The sequence below is a fragment of the Geotrypetes seraphini genome, chromosome 15 (assembly GCF_902459505.1).
Source record: "Geotrypetes seraphini chromosome 15, aGeoSer1.1, whole genome shotgun sequence".
NCBI lineage: Eukaryota > Metazoa > Chordata > Amphibia > Gymnophiona > Dermophiidae > Geotrypetes > Geotrypetes seraphini.
Genome location: NC_047098.1, coordinates 54,262,503 through 54,278,547, shown reverse-complemented (window position 1 = coordinate 54,278,547; position 16,045 = coordinate 54,262,503). Strand labels below are relative to the sequence as shown.

Genomic DNA, 16,045 nt, shown 5'->3' with positions numbered 1-16,045 from the left:
GTGTCAGCAGCCATTTAACTTGCTGTCTGTGGTGGCTTCAGGGCTTTCTGTCACTTCCTAGCACAGGTCCCAGAAGTGACAGCAGCAAATTGGTGGCTGCTTATTCTGAAGTTAAAAAGGTATGGGAGGGGTGCTGGTGCCCAGGGTTGACCACCCCATCCCCCTTTGCTAAGCCATTGTTGGGACCATATGTTGGAAAAATAGAGATGACCCTTCTTGTTGGGTGTTAGTAAAGGAATAAGATCTGTAAGACCCATAAATTGGGATTCTAATTTACAACGGAGAATTGACCTAGTTGAGGTTAAGTAGAATGCTCTAGCCTTGCTACTAACTCTTAATCCCACAATAATAATAATTTTATTTTATATACTGCCATACCCAAAAAGTTCTAGGGGGTTCACAACAGTTAATTGTAATACAAACAATGCAAATCATTGAGCATCAGCAAGTTATGTGCATACAATATAGGAAAAATACATACATGCCATATAAAAAGGGTACAACAATCTTAAAGAAGAATAAAAAAGTTATAATGATAAAATATGTTAAGAATCCAGCCCGTTAAATAATTGATCATATCTGAATGTGAAGGCCATTCCATAGTGCAGTCAATAGGAAGGAAAAAGATCAAGTAATTTTGCCAGTTGATCGAGAACCTTTGACTGAAGGAAAGTATAACTTATGTATATAAATAGTTTAGCACACATTTAAACACCCAATGCATTATTAGCTTACTGCACTGGGCATTAATGCGTTTTACCAAGTAAAATACGCCCTACATATTAACTCACTTCAGTTACCAAATTCGCAGCAAGGCTGTCTTGTTCCTAAGAGTCTGTGAGGGGTGGGGGGACAGAATACATCTTGAATATGTTGTGTCTAATAATAGAGCTGTAACAGGGAAGACTAAATTCAGTGAGAGAAGCCAAAAGAGGGTTGTCCGCCAACAATTGTCATTCTTTTTGTCAATGCCAGAATCAAATACGAGCAGCTACTCTATAAGTAATCCACAACTGGTATTTGAAATGTAAATGTGGAGGCCTAGAAGCCACAGGGGAGACTACTGCTGCTTGTACTGGTAGTCATCTTAAGACTCATGAAAACCATGCCCTCATCCAGCAACAAATAACCTCAAATGAAGCATAGATAAATTTGTCCCCATCCCTGCTCTGTCATCTAAACAAACCTCGAACACTTAAGTGCTTGTGTAGATAAGGACAGAGCTCACAGGGATGGGGACAAATTTTTGCCCATGCCATTCTAGCAGAAGCAACATCTGGGTGATGTGATGGACATTAGATGCAGGAAAAGAAGCAAAGATTTGCCCCCCCCCCCCCCCCTTCATGGGTTACAATGCCAATGGGAACCACTTTTTAAACGCAATGTTTTAGCAAAGAAACTGGTACTATTGCCATTCCTTTTTTCTAAGTACAGAATAAGCTTATAAAGTCGAGGGTTAACCTTTTGGAAAATCTCACCTTTAATTTTACAGTTATAAAAAAACCCAAAAAAAGCAGGAGTTGGTGTTGTATACATTAAAATGAGACCTACAGCTTAAATCAATAAAGTGCTTTCAGATAGAACTTAGAAGTAAGATGTCCCAGTATCTTCGTATGAAGGAGTGCCAGCAGCTCCAATGGTGTCACAATATTACCATTACTGTGTCACAAACCTTGATCAAGAACAGAGGGAAAAAAAGTAATCAGATACTATATTCCAGAAAGCAACATGATAGTCTACTATAGGATTTAGAAGGTATCAAAGATAACGCGTTGCATTCTTAACAAAACCAGCAATAGTAAAGGACAGTTCTTTTTCAGGGATTACAGCATGAATTAAACTGTATATCAAATCAAGCACAGGGCTTCCCACAGACTTTCCAAACCCCCCAAAATGAATATCTACGGTATATGTATACAAGTTTCTTATGCCTGTTTATAGGCAATACAATCTGAAATCCTGATTGCCTATGGGGCAGTGGGCCAGGTTTGGTATGCCTTGAACTAGTAGGTATTTACACAAAACTAGCCTTTTTTTTTTAGGCCACTTAAGTAAATAGGTGGAGACTCACCTGACAGCTCATAAACAGGTTATTTTCTTCCAGTCCGGTACCAACTGAAAACACTGGGTAGTGCAGGCACTGGGACTGGTGTTCTGTTAAAGCATCTTCTAAGTGTGATTGGAGCTGCTGTGCAGTCATTGCTTGAAGCTACAGCACAAAATATTACAAAAAAATTTATTTCCGTAGCATTGCTACCTACTAAAAATAAGTATTAGAACTGCAGCTGATCTTACAACAGCAACATTGCAGGTACTCCCATGGACGCTGTCTAGTTTGCAATTGGCACAAGGTCACATTCATAAATTAGCTAAGCACCAGCAACTTGTTTTGTACAATTTGCTGGGGGAGGGAATTGGCAGTGGTAGCGGGAGGGTGGTATGGCACCACAGGAAAGGCAAGGGGAGAAATGGTAGAATATAAACCCTCTGGTTTATATTCAAATTACCATTTTTCCATTAAAAAGGGGGCAAAATGGTATCATGGTTTATACGTGGATAGATTTATATTAGAGTACATAATGATACCAGCACCTGCGTATGGTATCTACCTTCTCAAAAAGCTTTAGAGACCTTTTGTTGTTAGGTTACCAATTTTTGTGCATTAAACTTGTAAAGTGCATTCACTGTTAAACAAAAATCTCCTTTTTACAAAAGGTAGAGAATGTTTACATACTCACGTGTGTGTTAATATGCACACCACATGGACATTCAATGAAATGTTCCTTAACAGTAAGGTTATTCCTAGAAAGGGGGGAAAAAAAAAAGATTAGGTTCTTACCTTACTAATATCTTTTCTAGTTAATAAGTGTGTCATTCTGAACCATGGCATATTCTTTCCATACTCATGAGCCATGCAGAAGGAATCCACTTCAGGTTTTCAACTCCTTCTCCTGAGGGCTCTGGAGGATAACCATTCATAAAACCTATGTGGACACTATCATCACAGATGGGTTCACAATACCTAACTGACTTTAGCACCTTATTATGACACTTACTAATTGGGTTGGGGATTACATTCCTAAACTAAACTTAACCTTAAGTTTATATACCGCATCCTCTCCATAATTATAGAGCTCGGCACGGTTTACAAGAGCTTAATATAGGAAGGAAGCGCATAATGGGGTTGGAGGTTGAGTATAGGGGGGACAAGGGTATTACATTTTTGCGAATAGCCTAATTTTCAGGTGCTTTTGGAATAGTTGGAAGGAGCCCAGATTCCATAGTGGGGCAGTAAGATTATTCCAAAGCCCTGTGATTCTGAAGAAGGGAGATTTTCCTGCACAGAGGATACCTTTTAGCAAGGGGAAGGATAGTTTAAGTTTTTGGGTGGACCTGGTAGTATCTGGACTCTAGGAGTTCCAAGATAGTGGAATTAGGCGAGGGAGGATGCTGTGTAGGATCTTAAAAGCTAGGCAGGCGCATTTAAAATGAACCCTGGAAATTACTGGAAGCCAGTGAAGTTTGAACAGAAGTGAGAAAACATGATCAAATTTGCTTTTTGCGAAGATCAACTTGGCTGCAGTGTTCTGAATTAGTTGAAGTCTTTGAAGACTTTTTTTAGTTAGACTTAGATAGATGGAATTACAGTAGTCTAGTCTGGAGCGGATGATAGATTGAACAAGGACAGGGGGCACCCTAAAGGCAAAGAGTTAGTCACACACTTCCTCTTACTGACCAGCCGTAGTATGGCAGGTATTCATTCACCTTGTGTGGGGTTTAGAGAGGGGTGGGATTGGAGACAGGAAATATGTATGGAATGAGAAATGGCTGATTCTACAAGTGGTGTGGAAAAATGGGAGTGGGCAAGATAGGAAGTATGAGGGGTCAGGAAGATTAAAAGATATGAATGGTGAGCGGGATTTTTGAGGTAACTGCTATAATTTTGGCTGCTCTTTAGTTTCAATTATAGCCAAAATTTGACATTTCTGTCTTATTAGGTGAAGGGTTTCAATTATAGCCAAAATTTGACATTTCTGTCTTATTAGGTGAAGGGTTTCAATTCACCATAAAAACAACAATTGTATTTAAAAGAGGCACTATGCATAAAATGGATATTGGCTTTATTCAAGACATACTTTCTGCCACAGCCTTAGCACTTGCTACACCACAGACAATATCCTAATGTGTTTTGGGCTTCTAATAAGTTTGGTAGGATAACTTGGGTGGGAAGCCTGATTCATGGGTCTGTTTGACCCTGGAAGTAGATTTTTATTTTTAAAAGCATTACTGGAGAGCCAATTATATACATCAGTAAATGTCTATGCTCCCAACAATGATCAAAAAGTTTTATGAGATACTAGAAGAAAAACTTGCTCCCTTTTTTGGAAGGTACACTGGTGGTGGGGGGAGACTCTAGTCTTACCTGTGATCGCATTTGGGATAACGCAAACAATTCTATTCAATATGCTAAAGGGGATAGATCTCTTTTTAAAAGGTTTATAGCAAAATGTCATAGGGGATGGCTAGAGATTATTCTATCCTGGGTCAAGAGACTATATATGTTTTACTCCCCTCTCCATCACTCTTGTATGAGAATTGATATGTGGTTTTTAGAATGGGTCACCTGCAAAGTTCAAACAGTTTCTATTGAACCCAGGCACCTATTAAATTGAGATATCCTCTCCTAGATTTCATAGTGAGAATAGTTATTGGAAAAATTAAATGACCTGCTATTGCTGGATTTCCAAGTGCTTCCCCTCCTGGAACAAGATATCCGCAATTAGTTTGCTCTAAAAATAATACCGGAGCAATGAGGGCAATAAATGTGGTTTTAAAGCTATTGAGGAGATCATTGCAGAGCATCTTACAGATATAGATCGATCCTAGAGTGCAAATATACCTTGCAAAAAGATATTTTGTCTTTGCTTCCCCACATCCAGACTAGTAAGGGCTTCCTTGTGAGCTAAGACAAGAATTATGTAATTTGGAGATTGTAATAAAGCCCAATGGCTATCCTCAGACTAAACAAGAGGTTTTTTTTTTGAATAGGGTAATAAAGCAGGGTGCCTACTGGCCCATCAGTTACAGAAAGTACAAGCCAGGAATGTTATTTTAGGGATCTGTAATGATCAGGGGAATTTAGTAACAGAGAGAGCTGAGATTAGGCAGATTTTTATGCAATTATTTCAACAAGTATACACTCCTGAGCAGGATATTACAGATAGTGAGGTAAAGAGAATAATTCCAAGGAGTCACCCTCTGACTTTTATATTGAGTTCAGTTGAACAGCTTTACTCATGTCGTTACCAGGGAAGAAGTTTTATGGGCCATTACTCAGCTCTCATATCAAAAGGCCCTGGGCCTAGATAACTTTATCAACTGCTTTTATAAGGAAATCGTTCCTCTTTGCTGAACCACTTACACATATGTTTAATGCCCTGCTTGAGGAACAGGATTTACCATTATCCTTCTGGTAAGTGAGCATCACTTTGCTGTTGAAATCTGGGAAAGACTACTCATTCTGCCTCATATAGACCTATTTCCCTCAAAGGGGTTTTTGGCTAAGATTTTAGCTTCATTACTTCAAACATATTTGTCAGATTTGATACATGGAGACCAATCTGGTTTTGTGGCCAGGAGATAGCTAATGGATAATAATCAGTGGTTGCCAATGCTGACCTGGGTGATGCAACAGGAGCCCTCTTCGAGGATGGCTCTTACTATCGATATTGAGGAAATGTGGTCAATTGATGACATTTGCTCATGTGGGGTGGGACAGTCCTCTGGCTCTTAATTACTGACAAATGGTAACTATTGCAAGATATTCTAAATATTAGTATCCAAATTTCCATTAGTATGATATATTAAGACTACCTTCAACACAAGACCTTGAAATTCAGAGGTTCATTGGTGGATACGGCAGGGAGCATGTGTGTTTAGCTTCTTATTGGAAAACTGCAGAATTGCCTTCAAGGGAACATCTCTTGTAAAAGTTGGACAATATTTGCTTGATGACTAAGCTGATGAAATGCCAGGGGAGCATACTGTAGGACGTGGCAAACATACAGAGAATAGCCCCTCCATAGAGAGTAAGTTAGTTGTAGGGGGGAGGGGGAATATGGGGCTTTTTGAATGTGTTATTCAGGAGACTGAATTTATGTTTTGGTTGATGGTATGTATATCATCTTCAAGATTTCAGGGTCAGAAGGTTATATGGAATGTTCCTTGGGCTCAGATGGCCTTTGTTGGGTGTGTTGTACTCGTAGTATGTGAGAGAAACCAAAGAAACACTGTGGAGAGATAATGTTCCTGAAATGGACTTTATTCAAAATGCATAAATGTAGAGCAATCGACGAACACCTTAAGGACCTAATCCGCTGGGAGCACTGGATCCAACACGGTCTGTGTTTCAACAAACGTGTCTTCCTCAGGGGTCCTAAAAAAATGGTGTGAAAATGTAATGATGTGTATGGGATGAAAACAACTTGTGTGCAGGTGAATCATGTGGTACCATGCAGCAGTGTGGTATTATGTATCACTGATCTCTTTCAAAATAAAGTTAAAAAAAATTAAAAGCACCCCGAGATAGTGAAAGCAGGAGACAGGACTTATTCGTTGATCGAACAACATTGGAAAAATTGAGGGTGGTACAAGGTGAAATGGGCTCACTTGTCTCAAGAGAAACTGTTTGCAGGGGCCCAGTGCACCCTCATTAGGCACAAAGGAGGTGTGGCTCTGCTGGAAGTGCCAGCAGGATTAGTTCTTTTGGAGCCTCAAAAAGGCACCCTGCTTAAAAAGGACCTGCACTGGCTAGCTCCCCTAATGCAGCAGGCAGACTCCCTAGTGGGCCTCTTGGAAGTAGAGGAATGCCGAGAGCCTTTCAGCCACAGCTCAGAGAGCCAGAGAGATCATGCCTCCCCTATATCCTTAACCAGCTTCTCCAGGTCTTTGCCAAAGAGCAAGTGCTCCCTAAAAGGCAGCTGACTCAAGTCGCTTAGAAGTGTCAGAGCCACAACCACTGAAGTCCAACTACTGAAGCACCCCCTTAGCACGAAGCCAAATGGATGATCGTGCAGCATGTTCACTAAAAAGTCTGTCCCCGACTTCATGCGAGTCACCTCAAGGGACTCTGGGAACTGCTACATCCACCATAGCATGGTTCTTGTCATATAACTGCCAAAAATGGCAGCCTGAATACTGGACATCCCCCAAAGAGAAGGCCAGATAAAGCTGCTGTTCCACCTTCTTTTCATGGAGCTCTTCAGAACCAGCACACCAGTCGCCTTAGTGACTGCCGTAACCAGAGCATCCACCTTAGGAAAAGGACCAACACTTTTCATCCTCCTCCGGAGCAAAAGGTATAAAGTACCCTGGCCCTTCTTAGGGAACCATCAAGATTTCCTCAATCCACCATCATCATGCAGATTCGAGCCTTGTGAAGAGAAAAATGCTTAGGGGGCCCAGCCAGAGTCTGAAACATAGAAAAGGTCTTAATAATCTTGTCAATAAGATTGTCTCTTCTGGTGAAAGATGCTATCATATGGGACTGCTGCTCCTCAGCTTCTCAAGAGGAGAAGCCTCAGAGAGTGCAGAAAGGTCTGATATTCCTCCCCTGCTTTCTCTGAGGGAATTGGCACATTTGGCACACTCCCCTCGGTCCTTAGAACCCAAACTGGGTGAAAGGGACAGAGTCCTCAGAAGCAGGAGGAGATGAAATTCCCCAAAGAGATAAAGTGGCCAACATCCCTGCTGAAACTGGGACACAAAGCTGAAAACTGCCCCAGGTCAGAAACACCCAGCACACTATATGAACACAGTTGTTCAAGTAAGGGTGAACATGGAGACCCATTTTCTGCAGGTAAGCTGTCACGAGCACCACTTTGGTGAAGGTCCAGGGAGCTGTCGCCAGCCCAAAAGGCTGAGAATTGGTACTGTTCCAAAACATGAAACTACAAGAATCTGTGGTGGGCTGGAAAAATAGGAATGTACAAGTATGCATCCATGTGATCCAGAAAAAGGCAAGAAACTCTCCCAGAGCCATTGTTGCAATGACCGAGCTCAGTCTCCATATGAAAGCATGGAATCTTGAGAGCCACATTCACATGCTGAAGATTCCGAATAGGCCTCCAATCTTTGGAGCGATTAAGTACAATATTTAAAGTATCTGCCTGAGCCCGAGAGTTCAGGCAGCATTGGCTCTATAACTTGAATATCCTGCAAGCGCTGAACAGTGGCTTGAACCTCGAGTGTTTTGTCCAGGCGACCTCTGGGAAAGTCCATAAACCAATCTACCAGGGGCTGGGCAAATTCCAGCTTGTAGCCCGACCGAATAATAACCAAGACCTAGTAGTCGGATGAAATGCGAATCCAGATGGGAAGAAATGCTGAGAGCTTGCCTCCTGTCTGTAGAGAAGCATCCCTCGGCCTGGCATCATTATGTCTTTTTGGCAGAGGGCGCAGAATGGGAGGTGGAAATCTGGGATCGCCTGTAGCCAGCATACTGTTGTCGAGAGCCCTGGGAAAATCTCTGCGATGTGGCACTTGCAAACTGGGAGCCATGAAAATTAGAACGACCAGAACCTCTTGAGGTCCTGGCTCTGCTATCAGGCAGTCTAGGGTAACAGTCCAACACATGATCCATGAGGTTGTCCAGGCTTTTGCTAAACAATAATAGCACTTAAAGGGAAGTCAAACCAAAGTAGCCTTGGAAATGAAATCACCAGCCCATTGTCTGATCCAGAGCCTCCTCCGAGCAGAGATGGAGTTTGCGGACACCTCTGCCAAAACTAGCATAAGGTCATACAATGCATCAGCAATATAATCTGTCCCAGTTTGCATAGTTGAGAGACAGGCGTGTGTGACAAAGAACATCACCAAAGCAGCTGCATCAGTATCCGAAGAACCACATCCACAAGGCGGTCCTGAATATTTTTTATCACCACATCATCTTCACTGGGTAGATGTGTGCTAGGTCAGCTGTGCACCAAATAAGCATTCACGCAGGCTTTCTGTCATTAAGTTATCACTCTCAGAACTTTTTGGACCAGTTCTGCCTTTTTGTTGGTCTCACCAAATAAGCGTGACATGGCTCTTGGCCATCTTAAGAGCATCTTATGGAGAGTCATACTGCTCCAAGACCAGAATGATCATATCAGGGTGCCAGGTAAGAGTAGCAGACTACAAAGGCACACCACAAAACCAGGAAGAAGTGGACAGAGCCAGCTGAACGACTAAAATAAACTCCTGCAAAGACTCAGAAATAAGATTTGGCAAAGCCTCAGACTTAAATATTAATGCAGAAGCCTGGGATCATCCCCAGGTCTCAAAACTGTAGAGGGATCTGCAGATCCAGCATATAGTCCCCTATCTCCTGTCCCGGGAAACGCTGCGCCTGTAAATAAAGGGTTAGCAAGCTGGTTATCCTTATCAGGATCCCCCAGATCAGGATCAGGCAGCACAAGAACAGTGGCTTGTTGAGCCGAGGGTGTGTCCAAAAGAGCAACACCACGGAGAGATGCCTCAAAGGCAGATTGTGACTACTAAGGGAAAGAAGGTCAGCTTTGAAACTCATTCCACAAATGTTTCATAAATTCTGAGAAAATGTCCTGCTTCTGGGGCATAGAGACACCCTTTGATGACTTAACTTTGCATTTCTTAGGCTGCAGAGGGTCTGCAGTCAGGCAAATGGAAACAGCAGTCGTGCCAAACCCTAAAAGTAAAGAAGGCAACCCTGCCAGGCTAGCCAAGCGTTGCTAGTCATCTGTGTCAGCAGCTCGACGCTGCCACCTCTCACGGCTATACCACGTGGCGCAAGGATGCTCTGAAAGTATTAAATTTGCACAATCCTGGCATGAATCCACCTGAGGAGAGCCCAAGGACTCTATCTCAACAAGTTTTGAGGCAAAAATTGCAGTTTTGGAGAAGCAGGGAACTAAAGAAAAGATCACTAGGGGGAGGTTCATTGGGAACGGAGGGTGGGTGATGGTGGTGGAGGTAGTTTAGGGCTGAGTTTGGGAGCGGTGGGGGGAAGGCAGTCTGGATATGTTTTCCTGTCTAGTCAGGAGCGTGCTATATTAGTTCAGTCATAACTGGGATGGGGAGCATTATTGTTTGTATGTTGTATTTCGCTTGTATTATGTTCTGCTTTATAAAATGTTTAATAAAAAAGAAAAAGATCACTAAAAATCCAAGATGGCCACCATCAAGAAATTTGCACCAAAATTGGTAAGTGTAAAAAATATCGCAAAACCAAATGGCAATTTTAGGATTTTTCAGGTGGGCGAAACCTTGAAAACCCTACTTTACCTCACAGACTGCAACAGTCTGTACTCACTGTGACCTGTTTGTGGATCTGTGCTGTAGCCTGCCTCAGCTTTCTAAAAAGTAGCCGGATAAGAGAATCACTGCCTCATGCTGGGAATGCCTCTGCAAAGCCAATATTTGGGCTGCCAGTCAGGCCCTAACCCTGACTGAACCTCCACCCCTATGGACCGACAAACATGCACTGGGATGGGCGGAGGCAAGAAGACGTATCTTGTGAGACACAATCAAGTCTCCTAAGGGCACTCGACCCCTGCTTAACAGTAGGCAAGACCACTTCAGGGATGGTCCCGAGCTCCAAAGAAAATGATATAGGCTGGCTAACAGGTACCCACTGGGATTGGCCTGTCAGCTACAGACCGAAGTATGTGTGTTAAAGCAGGCAGAGCTGAATAAACGATTCGAGCACCAGAAACCTAAAAATTCCTGCAGGCATGCATGCAGAAGGGAAGAACTTCCAGTGGAGCTAAGGAGCCCAGTGAAGTACAGCAGAGGCAAAAGGAAAAATCCAAAGTGGATTCCTTCTGCAGCTGGCATGCAGCAATGGGGACACTACCCATTTGTCTAGAATGTCTCATCTATTGCATTTGGTTATCTACCCCCAGCTGCTGGTGGGAAGGGATAACACCCATGGTTCAGAACAAGAAATGTTCTTTTCAAAATAGCAACTATGTTTGTGTATTGTTTTTATACTACAGAAGCTGAACTGCTTTGCCCATAGACATAGACATGTATTGGCCATGGGGGAGGGAGAAGAAGAGAAGGAATAAAGAGAATTTCCTTTCCACACCTGGCCAAATCTAGCCCTTTCTCAAATTTGTTACGTCATTTTCATTGTCTCTCCCCCCCCCCCCTCCATTTCAAGTTTGGTCCCTTTCCATCAAACTTCAAGAAAATTATTTTGTACCCATACAGGTACACATTTTTGATTTCTTGTTATACAATTTCTTTCCATTGGGTTGGAAAATCTTAAGACCCTCCCCCCAAAGAACCCAAGTAATGTTTTAAAACCAAAACAACCACCCACATGCCTCTCAACAACTCAGGTACCCAGCTACACTAATATTCAATATATGTATTCTCTCTCCTGACCTTTTACACACAGGACAGACCATTTGGTTCTCTGCATTCAGTCCAATTGCAGAATGGAAACATTTCTCTTCAAATGCCAGGACATTCTCAATTTCTTCAATCATTGACTGTTCTATGAAAGGAGGGTAGAATTAGTTGGCACTCATGTCAATAATTTTATTCACCTCTATAAAGCAGCAAGACTCAAAAGTTGTATAAAAACAAGACCTGAAGTCCCAGGCGTTCACCTTTCCCACATGTCAACTAAATAAGAAATAAATTTAAAGAAACCCCACCCCTGCACACACACATTCTGAAGACAGGAATGAACATTTAAGATACACAATCTTAAGGGCATGGGAAAACACATTTTGTTTTGATTTTACATTTCTAATTTGAAATGGCAAAACAAAAATTTTAATTTTGTTAAAATTTTGCATCTTAAAACTTGCACACAGGTAGATAAAACAGTAAGAGAACAAGTTTTCCCTTGCATACCTAATGGAAGAGGCACAATAACTACTTTGCAAGAGTCTTCTAAAAAAAAAAAAAAAAAAACTTTTACATTTTTACAGCATTAAGTAACATTTAAAATTAAATACATCACTTGATTTTGTATCATAATTAACGTAAAGTAATAAAATTTAATCCCCTCCCTCCCACCCCTACCATAAGCAAACACATATCATAAAATATAAACTTTTCGACTAAATAAAAGATCAGAATTCCCCCAACCCCACCCCCTCATTTACTAATAAAGGAAAAATGGTATCTATTCATTATAATAATTTGTCAATGGCCCCTAAACCTCTTTGAATTTATTATAATACCCTTTTTGTATTGCTATTGTTCTTTTCCATTTTATAAATGCGACACAACGAATTCCACCAAAAAATATAATTGAGTCTGCTCCAATTCTTCCAATTACTTGTGATATGTTGTATGGCGACCCATGTCGTAATCATTAGGAGCCTGTTGTTTTTAGATGAAATTTGGCTCTTTGCTCTCATTGACATACCAAATAAAACCGTATTGTACAATAATGCCACATGATTTTCCAATAAACAATTTATTTGGCCCCATATTGATTTCCAAAAGGCCAAGATAAATGAATAATAGAATAATAAGTGATCTAGAGCAGTGTTCTTCAACCTTTTTACACCTATGGACCGGCAGGAAAAAAAAAATTATTTTGTGGACCGGCAAACTACTAGGACTGAAATTTAAAAACCCCGTTTCCGCGAGCTCGGTCCTCGCAAACCATCTGATCCCATCCGCACAAGCCTCAGTTATGATTGTATACTGAATGTATTTTATTAAAGTATAAAAAGAAACAATATTCTGTACAATTGTCATTTTATAAATACAAATAATACAGAGCAAAGATCAACAAAACCCCTGTCTCCCCTCCCCTTCACATATATCCCCTCTACTATCAAGAAAACTGAATAAGCCAAATTATTACAGAATGGTACACAGAAATATCATGCTAACAGAATACCGCAGTCACACATAGCAGGAATAGGGTTAGGGGAGTGCAACTAGGGCAACTGCTCCCCTGGTCAGAGAGAGCCCTAAGCCACTGCCTGGACTTTGCAGTCCCCAGTTATGTCTAACACTAGCTCTAGCAGGATATATATTTCAAATCTGATATATTCTAATCACAAAATAGAAATAAAATTATTTGTTTCTACCTTTTGTTGTCTCTGGTTTCTGCTTTCATCTTCTTTTCACTCTCTTCCTTCCAGCGTCTGCCCTCTCTGTCTCTTCAATCCAGCATCTGCCCCTTCCATCTACTGTCTGACCTCTCCCCCTTCCATATGGTATTTGTCTTCTTTCTATGCCCCCCTCCCCTTTCCATCCAGCCTATGCCCCTCTCTCCTTTTTACACGATTCATTCCAGCTTCACTGCTCTCTTCATTTTTATCTCTCCTACACCAGATCTAGCATCTTTGTCCCTCTCAATTTCTCTGCTGACCTCCCTTCCCATCTCATTCCTGTCTCTCTCCTTCCCCTCCTCTAATCTCCCTGCAAGCTGTTTCCTTCCTTTTTTCATTCTCCCTTCCCTCCTCCCCCTGTCCAGCAGTAACTCTCTTCCCTTTCCTTTCCCTCCTCCCCTCTCAGCAGCATCTCTCCTTCTCCCTCCCTCCAGGTCCAGTAGCAGCTGTCCCTTTTTCCCCTTGCCCAGCAGCTTCCCAGACTCCTTTCCCTCCTCCCCTCCCAGCAGCATCTCTCCTTCTCCCTTTCTAGGTCCAGTAGCAGCTATCCCTTTTTCACCATGCCCAGCAGCTTCTCAGACTCCTTTCCCTCCTCCCCTCCCAGCAGCATCTCTCCTTCTCCCTCTCCAGGTCCAGTAGCAGCTGTCCCTTTTTTTTCACCATGCCCAGCAGCTTTCTCCCCTCCCAGCAACTCTCCTTACTTGCCAGCACTGTGATTCAGTAAGGCAGCCTCTGAGGAAAGCGGAAGTTGCATCATTAGAGGTGGCCCGACTCAGCAAAAGCTCCAAGGCTTCCTTCCTGAATCGCTGCGCTTGTAAGGAGAGCCGCTGGGAGGGAAGAAAGCACAGTCTGAGGCTCCCCATTATCTCTCCGGCCCTGCGCAAACTACAGCTCCTCGATCTTGCCAATCCTGCGTGGACCGGCAGGAAATTGAAGATGTTGATCTCGCCGGTCCTGCGCGGACTGGCAGGAATTTTCTGCGGACCGGCATTGGTCCGCGAACCGGCAGTTGAAGAACTGTGATATAGAGTCCCTGCTTCAAGATTACAATGGCAACATCTATTAGACTTAGAGCTATCTAACTTTTGTATTCGAACTGGGGTCCAAAATGCTCTATGTAAAAGAAAAAACTAAGTTTGTCTCATAGATGCAGACATTGTACATCTCATCCTTCAAGTCCAAATTTGTGGCCATTGAGACACAGAAATCTGATGCTTAATCTCAATGCTCCAAATATCCCTAAGACCAGTTTTAGGATACTTATTTAAAAATCCATTTATCAATTTATACTACTGTGAGGCCTGGTGTCCCAGGAAGTCCACTTGAAAGCAAAAAAATTCCAAACTATATTGGTTGTTAAGATTTTTTCATTCAGGGAACCCCGCCTGAATAGCCTGCTTCAGTTGCAACCATCTGAAACTTTGCAACTAGGTTGCAACTGTGAAAAATCAAGCAGTTTACCATTAGAAATAACGTCATCTAAAATAGGTATACCTGCTATCATCCAATGCTTCCAAATGACTTTAAATCTGCCAATTTGAATCTTGGAGTTTAGCCATATAGTTTGGTTTGTTGATTTACATATTGAAATTGATGTTAAATCTAGGCATCTTGATACTGAGAGCATGACATAATCGCAAAGGAAACATGAGTCGCCATTCCAACCACAACCAGTCTGGGGTATTTTCAATGAGCTCTGGGAGGACCCAATACATACCCTGGCGCAAAATATAGGCTTGATGATACCTATAAAAATTGGGAAAATTTACCCCACCCTCTGTAATTGGTTTTTGTAGAGATACTAAAGCAATTCTAGGAATTTTACCCAGCCAAATAAATTTTGTAAGAATACAATTTAATTTTTTATAAAAGGACCCCTGAAAAAAACCCCAAAACTGGTATACCCATTTAATAACAAACTACAGGCAATATCATCATTTTGATAGTTTGAACTCTCCCCCACCAAGAAAGATGTAAAGGATTCCATTGCTCACACATTTCTGTTACCTTCTGTAATAAAAATTTTTCATTGTCTTTGTGTCTTCCAGCGTATATTTTAATCCATCCTCCTTCCATACAAAGGAGAATGAATCAATCAAGCCTTTTATACAATGCACATTAAGTGGAAGAACTTCTGGTTTGCTCCAATTTATCTTATATCCTGAAAATTTTCCAAATTTCTCTATCAATTTAAGTAAGCATGGAATGGTCGTTTCTGGATTTCTCAAATGAAGCAGTATATCATCTGCATATGCAGAGACCTTGTATTCCCGATCTGAATAAGGAATACCCTGTATCTCCTTCACTTGCTGAATAGCTAATAATAAGGGTTCTAATACAATATTAAAAAGCAATGGAGATAAGGGACAGCCTTGTGTAACCCCCCTCTGCAAGTTAAAACATTCTGAGAAATTATTATTAATATACAATCTAGCAGCAGGGGAGCTATACAATGTTTGAATCATTTGTATAAATCCTGAACCTATGCCAAACCAATTTAATGCCTGATACATGAAGGTCCATTCCACCTGATCAAAGGCTTTCTCTGCATACAAAGATACAGCAAAAGCTTTTGTTAAATTTAACATGTGAAAAGCCAATCTGGTGTTATTAGATGAATGTCTCTTAGCAACAAACCCAGTTTGGTGCATATCAATAATAAAAGGGAGAGCCTTAGCTAAATGTAAAGCCAGTGTCTTAGCTAAAAGTTTTCCATCTACATTGATTAAAGAGATAGGCCTGTAATTTGAAATTAAAGTGGGATCTTTATTTGACTTTGGCAAAACTATTGTTAAAGATTCTGCCATAGTACCTGTAATGCAACCCTTAGTTAGTTGAGTCTGATATAAAATTTAATAAATGAGGTAATAGGGTTATTTGAAATAATTTATACAACTCTACCGTTAAACCATCACAACGCTGTTTCCAATTCTTTT

At 41.4% G+C, this 16,045-nt stretch overlaps 1 protein-coding gene across 2 annotated transcripts in view; it reads right to left on the bottom strand.

Annotated features, from left to right (window-relative positions):
- Positions 1–986: 986 nt before the first annotated feature.
- RPAIN (RPA interacting protein) overlaps positions 987–16,045 on the bottom strand; it is a 34,024-nt gene continuing 18,965 nt past the window's right edge. Inside the window, exons 4-7 of one of the 2 annotated variants that reach the window (XM_033921418.1) lie at positions 11,413–11,524; positions 2,735–2,802; positions 2,072–2,209; positions 987–1,672 (exon numbers count right to left, since the gene is read on the bottom strand). In XM_033921418.1, coding sequence (XP_033777309.1) covers positions 2,091–2,209; positions 2,735–2,802; positions 11,413–11,524 — 299 coding nt within the window. In that variant the 3' untranslated portion in view covers positions 987–1,672; positions 2,072–2,090. The remainder of the gene's footprint in view (positions 1,673–2,071; positions 2,210–2,734; positions 2,803–11,412; positions 11,525–16,045) is intronic. The other variant, XM_033921417.1, reaches the window with a different exon arrangement.